This window comes from Accipiter gentilis, chromosome 5, assembly GCF_929443795.1.
Source record: "Accipiter gentilis chromosome 5, bAccGen1.1, whole genome shotgun sequence".
Classification (NCBI taxonomy): domain Eukaryota; kingdom Metazoa; phylum Chordata; class Aves; order Accipitriformes; family Accipitridae; genus Astur; species Astur gentilis.
The window spans coordinates 46236334-46243564 of NC_064884.1; the positions used below are offsets into that span (position 1 = coordinate 46236334).

The 7231-nt window shown below is 41.2% G+C and overlaps 1 protein-coding gene across 1 annotated transcript; it reads right to left on the reverse strand.

Annotated features, from left to right (window-relative positions):
- Nucleotides 1–989: 989 nt before the first annotated feature.
- Nucleotides 990–6780, reverse strand: LOC126038571 (keratin, type I cytoskeletal 13-like). The gene is made up of 8 exons (XM_049800449.1): nt 6052–6780; nt 5185–5267; nt 4567–4723; nt 3758–3919; nt 3257–3382; nt 2799–3025; nt 1620–2005; nt 990–1169 (listed from the first exon to the last, which is right to left on the reverse strand). Exons 1-8 carry the CDS (start codon nt 6778–6780, stop codon nt 1144–1146), a joined length of 1896 nt encoding a protein of 631 aa, XP_049656406.1. The 3' UTR covers nt 990–1143.
- Between the last annotated feature and the right edge of the window lie 451 nt (nt 6781–7231).

The window sequence follows — 7231 nt, forward strand, 5'->3', positions numbered from 1 at the left end:
ACTCCCAAAAGATAGATAATAACAAGAGAGTGCTTTCTGATTATTTGTTTGCTGACTTGCTCCAAGCTGTTGCAGCAGCCAAACAATCAAATTTTTTGCAAATTGTAGTCAGGAATGTTTTTAAGTACCAGTTGGATGTGGCTCAGTTTATGTTAATTTTCTTCACAGTACAGATCTTCCTATATCCAAAAGTAAACATTCAAGGTACTTTCACATGTACTTCATTTGTCACAAGTAGAAGGCAAATATTGCTGTTAGTATTAACATTTTATGGAGGAGAACTTTGTAAAGATCCTGTAAATTTTATTTCCTTTTAACTTATCTTCTGTTCAAAAACAGATCACTAGTTTGTGCATTTCCAGTTTAAGCCCATGAGTGTCAGTTAAGTTTTTGTGAATCACAAATTGAAACATTCTTTCATTTTGCAATCATGATTCTGTAATCATTCATGTTTCTTTGTGTGCCTGCACGGGCACTCATTTGTTGCCATCTTTATCAGCATTCATATAGTGCTGAGATGCTGCAGTCTGTTCTGGGCTGATGCTCAATTGCTATTGAGTCTTAGAGCTCAGCTCCACAAGAGTATCTGGCACATTATTAAAAAACAAAGGCACAGCCCAGGATGCTTCAAGAATATTATGATCTGCCCTGAATGCTCAGAAATTGTGCTTTAACTCTAAATTTCATTATCAACTATTGTAATGTATCATCAACTTTTCTACCTGGAGGTACGTGTTGGCATGGCTTTGTATTTTCTTTTTAAGTGTTTACACCTACAGAATGGAAGAAAACCTACACACAAGATTCTGGTTGCATCAGACAGAAATGAAGTTTTATTAGCAACATTTTCCTGATACAGAACAATCCAAGCAACGAACAGGTTGAATCTATAAAGCAAGTAGCTCAAGTGCCAATGATTGAAGCCACAAAGTATTCCAGGCAGAAGAAGCACATAGCATGCATGTCAGGTGGGCAGGTGGCCCATCTGAGTAGCTCTGATGGGCCTTTTTGGATAGATGGCATCAGCAACATTGAGGAACTGTTAAGAGCATCCATCTTTCCTCAGGAGCACGCGGAATGTAGAGGATTTGGACCAATTTCTGTTTGAAAGTTCTTGAGCTGTATGATCCTCAATGCATATTCTTAGTCAAAAGATTTTCTTCCATACCCTGTTTAGAAATAAAGTATTAATTCCTCCCGTACTGGCAGTGAATCTCTGAGGCACCAGTATCTACCAGACAGAAAAAAAGCTTCATTATGTGATAGGTGACCATAAGCACTCCAAAAGCATAAAGGAAAACTTCAGCATGGTACAAAAGCAGCAGTATTTATAAGATTCTGCAAAGAATGAGAGATGAAGAAAACCAGTTTGGGTTTTAACTACATGATTAGCTGATGCCACCCACAAAATTGAATAGATGTTGAATGTGTGTTTCTTAAGCAGAGTTGATCCTTTGCACACAAATAGGAAAGAATTTGTAATAAAAGTAAATCTAATACTTTCCAGAAATTTAAGTTTATCCTGGGCACTGTTTACCTCCAAAAGAGTATGTTGATACAGTGTATAAATTAGCAAGGATGGGACTGAGAGAACAGTGTGCCTATACAACAGTTCTCACCTTGGCTTTCACCACCGCTCCTGCAGGACTGAGACTGGGAAGATGAAGAGTAGGAGTGGGAACTGCTGACACCTCCTGAGATCCTTCCTCCTCCTCCTCCTCCTCCTCCTCCAACAATACTACTGCATCCACCACCACTTCCTCCTCCCATTCCTCCTCCACCACTTCCTCCTCCCATTCCTCCTCCCATTCCTCCTCCTCCCATTCCTCCTCCGCCACTTCCTCCTCCCATTCCACTGCTGGAGGAAATGCTACCACCTCCATATCCACCACTCATGCTAGCACCTCCTCCTCCTCTTCCTCCTCCAGAAGAATAGCCACCACCTCCTATTCTACCACTTCCCATGCCTCCTCCCATTCCTCCTCCCATTCCTCCTGCTGGGATTCTGCAAAGAGAGAGAAAGGAGAAAAAAAGTTAATCAAATGCGTTTTTGATCTCAGAAGGAAAATCTATCTACAGATACTGCATGGAAGCCTGCACTTCTCTTGTCTGTACTTCCCGTTCTTAGAACCTAGCACAGATCAGCAAGACAACTGAGGCAGTGCCAAAAATCAACCTCTCCTTCAATTTCAGCCTGAATGGAAGAGTTTTTGCTTTTCCCATGCTCTGCTCCGATATTTCTTGCAAGGTTTGGCATTGCTGCTTTATCAGTGTATGGTGTACACTGCACTCCAAATTGAAAAGGCAGAAAATGAAGCTTTAGCTGTTCTTTCAGGTGCCACTTACAAGCAGAGGTGCCACTCACTGCATAAGGGAAACCAAAGTAGCTTGAATTTTCAGAGAATTGCACACTGAAGCTTCTATGAAGGTTTGGAAAACTATGATCATTTTTCTGCTTACAGTCTATTCCTAGGTGACTTATGTCTGTTCAGTTCCTGGCATTTTCTGGAACCAGGATAAAGGTAAGGGTCTGTATGTGCATTTCCCTCTGAAGACCCAAGTCGGTAGTTCAGAATTTCGGCATTAATTTTTCTTCATGTTATTTATATTCTGAACAGATTTGCCAAGAAATGTATAGCACACCAAACCTGGGAGGCAATTGGTCAAGATAGCTGAATTAGCCTCATTTCAGTACAAAATCTGTTTTTCAAACGTAGACTGTTAATTTCCTGTCTTTGTGACTAATCTAGCAACCCTGGGTCTCACACAATGCTCTGTTCTTTTGTCAGTTTACATACACAAGGTCTTGCTGCCCTTCCTCAAGCAGTGCCCGGTACTGAGCAATCTCCTGTTCCAGGCGAGTCTTGATGCCCAGGAGCATCTTGTACTCTTCATTCTGACTCTCCATCTCACAGCGGATGCTGGCCAGCTCCTCCTCCAAGGGGCCGATCATACCCTGGATCTGCTGCAGCTGCATGTTATAGCGACGTTCTGTGTCTTCCAAGTTGGATTGCAGAGAGTCTACCTGCAAACGGAAAACAAAATACAGTGGTTTTGGGAATATGGCAAGTTTAACTAATTTTTATGGAAAAAATTGAGATCTTCACAAACCAGAAAAAAGCATATCTTTGAAGAGAAGTAATCCAGTGTCCCATTCTCTACAGATGGAGTACTTTCTATGTGTAACCATTCTTTCATTCTAGTTGCACATACAGCCTGTGTCACAGGTGAAGCAGAAGTAAATACCTTTACTTACCATGCTGATTTGTGACTGCAGCTCAATTTCCAGGCTTTGATATTCACGTCTCAGCTCAGAGATCTGTTGGTTACTTGATTGTATCTCCTGGCCACTTGAGTGGACTTGTTGATTAACTTCTTCCATCTGAAAAATTCACATACAAAATTGAGGCATTTTTGATAATGAGAAAATGTTGTGGTAGTTTATCATAACAGCAATAAGAAAGCAATTAATATGCTTGAAGAAAGATGTAATGTAGACTGACCATGTATATTTCCCACATGCCACTCTGCTAACTCACTCTATGTAATTCACCTTGCTGCTGGAACACAGAGATTCTACATGCTTTACCACATAATCTTAGTACTCCAGAACTGACCTGTTACAGTAAACTGCTTAAAGTCATTTAAAGTTAATGTCCCTTAAATAATACATGACAAGTTGCCTTTCTTCTGCTGGATGTATGTAGGTCCAGTTCTTTCTGAAAAATTTAGTAGCCAAAAAACCCCTGTGCTTTACCTTGGTTTCATACCAGCTTTCCACCTCTCTCCGGTTGTTCTCAATAAGCCGTTCGTATTCGCAACGCATTTCATTTAATTTTTCCATCAAATTAATGCCAGGTGTAGCATTGACCTCCACATTGACATCTCCACCAGATTGTGTTTGCAGTCCTTTCATTTCCTGGAAAAAAAACCCCACAAACCACCAGGTTCTCAAAGGGTGAAGGTAAGGAGAAATGTCATAGTTTCAAATAAAGGAAAAGAAAGGGACACAAATCCTCACACAGCCGTATCGCTCCTGCTAAGGGGGCCTCATCTACCCTTGTTGTGAAAGGGAACAATTCTGCCATTCCTAAGGCAAACTTTACAGTGAACAATAGGAGGCACCACGTATACATTGACACCGACACTTTCCCCTCAGGGTCATAAGAAATTTTATGCAGTATGCTCTTTGTGAAAATCCTTTTATGTGTTTTTCTTCTCAATGGGAAATATCATTGCAGGTAGTATAAATATTTTCTTTTGATTTTTCTATATATTCTATCCAATTTTCCTTCCATGAGTTTGGGAACAAAACTGTACTTTGTACTGAAAGCCATTCATTTCCCTGGTCTCATTTTGCCACATGTTGATCTAGGTGTCTTGTTACATCAGTCACGGACAGCTGTGGATGCTACATACTCCTGAAAATCTAAGCCAGGTTGTGTCAAGTTGGATGATCAAAGCCAGCAGCCAAAATCTGGTTACTGCTAGTGGAAGAAATCCACAAGAAATTCTCTGAGTATTGAGGTTTTGTTCGTTATTATTTTAAAGTGTGGAGAAACTTACCTCTTCGTGGTTCTTCTTAAGATAGATCAATTCCTCTTTTAGAGATTCAAACTGTGTCTCCAAGTCAGATCTGGCTAGAGTCAGTTGATCCAAAAGTGGACGTAATCCGTTAATATCACTTGCCACACTCTGATGGAGAGTATATTCAGTTTCATACCTAAACAACAGACAAGAAAAATAGTAAAAGTGCTGCCAGACCTCTTTGTTTGTTATCTTGATTATGAACAGATCCCATCAGTACACCTTTGGTCTTTAACACCATTGCTCAGTTCTTAAAAGAAAGGACCTAATTCTTTTTCCATCTCCAATAGGTTGGTTTGGTTTCAGTAGAATTTCTCTCTGTGAGATTTGTATGATGAGGATTATGCTTATAAATCTACATACAAGGATGGAGAAACTTAGAACGTAGTCCTTTAAATGGCAGTCTTCAATAACTTGTCTGGAGAAAAATAATAATGAAAAACTAAAAAAAACATTCTCAGAATGCTTTTGCTAACAATTATATATTCTGTCATTGGAGCCAAGAGGCTATTCCATCTACAAAGATTAACTGGCACTATGAATTGATGGAGTGTAAAGGGAGGCAAGGTGGAATGAAACAGGAAGGGAACAACTCACTTCAGTCTGAAGTCATCCACAGTCATTCTAGTGTTGTCTATGTCAAGAAGGATCTTGTTAAGGTCCACATTTGCACCTACAATCTGAAAGGGAGAGGGCAGATGTTACTCAGTTGTCTTTTCAGTCTGACACATAGATAGAGGGAAGACATATCTGTGCAGAAACACATTACAGAATATCTTTATGGTAATGTCAAGCCTGACTAGTGCTGCAGAAGCTATAGAGAGAGAAGAGAGAAGAGTGTATTGCTTCCAGTCAAAAGAAAGTGCCTTTGCTGTCAATTTTGGTTTATAAATATCTATTAAAAATACCTTGTTGGAAATAATAACTAAATAAACTCTTCCTACTCAAAAACAGTTGGAAAACAAAATTACCATTGCATTTGGCAACAACCGTATTCATGTAGGAGATACGGGACTATTAAATGGCTGAGGGCTAGAATTAGACTAAATGCACATGTTGGCTCATCCTGCATATTCACAAGAAGATGCAATTAATATGGCCACTAGCAGCACAACATAAGCAAGCAATGCAAGCAATGATTATATCTCCTGTTCAAGAGAGTGAGGAACAAACAAGCAAGAGCACAGTGTTGAAGGGAGCACTGGACAGGCCCCATAATGGGTGCACTAGTAATGGTCTGCCACTGCACCAAACAATGCTACCTGTGCCAAATACAAGTGTGCCTGAATATGCATATCAGCCACAGCAGAGAAAAACTGGTAGTCAGGCTTTGTCACCCCACCAGTCTGCTTCCTGACTAAAACAAAGGAGGGAATATATTGCCTCAAATAGGGATATTGTGCTGCAGGAGGCAAGTGCCGTTCTAATGAGAATCTGTTCAAAGTTAGTCAAATTACATCATACCTGGTTTTGCAGTTCTTCAATTGTTCTGTAATATTGGCTGTAGTCCCTGGTAGAAGTGGGACCTTGATTTTTATACCACTCCCTGATCAGGTGTTCAAGTTGAGTATTTTCATCCTCCAAGCGTCGCACTTTATCCAAGTAAGAAGCCAGGCGATCATTGAGGTTCTGCATGGTCAACTTTTCATTTGTGGAGAGTAAGCCAGCATCTTCACCAAACCCCACTCCACCAAAACTACCTCCACCATAGCCACCACCACCAAAGCTGCCACCACTAAAGCCACCACTGCCCCCAAAGCCACTAAATCCACCTCCACTATATCCACCACCACCAAAACTACCTCCACCGAGGCCAGCTCCATAACCACCTCCCATTCCCCCAAAACCACCGCCACCTGATCCAAATCCTCCTCCCATACTTCCACAGCCCATTCCTCCTCCGTAACTACCACCACTCATTCTCCCACCATAGCTACTGCGGCTAATCCTTCCACAACTGCCACTGCTAAAGCCCCCTCCATAGCTGTTCCTCGAAACTCCTCCACCAAAGCTTCTCCCAGAAAAGCCTCCACTTCCTCCAGAAGTGTATTTTCTAGTGGACACTGAGGAGTATCCACCAGACTTACGAACTCCACAGCTGCTACCCCCTCCACCACCACCACCACCACCACCACCACCACCTCCACTGCTAATTCTAGTGGTACTAGTCGAAGACTTAGTGCCACAGCTCATAGTGACAGCAGGTAAGAGTCTAACCACAACCCCAAATTTAGGTGCACAGCCTGATAAGACTCAGGACTGCAAATTTTCATCCCCAGCTCTCTCTATTTATACTTTTAACAGTGGGTGTCACCATCAGGGTGTTTCCTTCTCCCAGGGCATTTACCAACATTTTTGTTTGTGCCAAGAATAATTTGCTGAACAATATTTTTGTGCTGATATCTCAGCAATCTAGCCCATTGCTGCATTTATGGTGTTTGTTTAAGATAGAACATTTCTTTTCTTTTGGGTGGTATTCTTTTCATTTAGTTTTTTCTGGAATAGGTAGTCTTTTGCCTCATGCAGCCTGGATCTGGTTTATGATGGAAAAGTCACTTTATACAGGATCCTGTTGAAGCTAATGCTGAGATAATGTGTACCTCATGGAACTGTACAAGGAGAATTTTTGTTCTCAGTTCCTCCC

What these genes read in the sequence shown, in the direction of transcription:
- LOC126038571 (XM_049800449.1), bottom strand. Translation starts at nt 6,780, where the DNA reads ATGAGCTGTGGCACTAAGTCTTCGACTAGTACCACTAGAATTAGCAGT. An exon ending in GTGGATGACTTCAGACTGAA is followed by an intron (nt 4,724 to 5,184) that starts GTGAGTTGTTCC and finishes TCTGTTGTTTAG; the next exon opens with GTATGAAACTGAATATACTC. An exon ending in TTAAGAAGAACCACGAAGAG is followed by an intron (nt 3,920 to 4,566) that starts GTAAGTTTCTCC and finishes TTTTTTTTCCAG; the next exon opens with GAAATGAAAGGACTGCAAAC.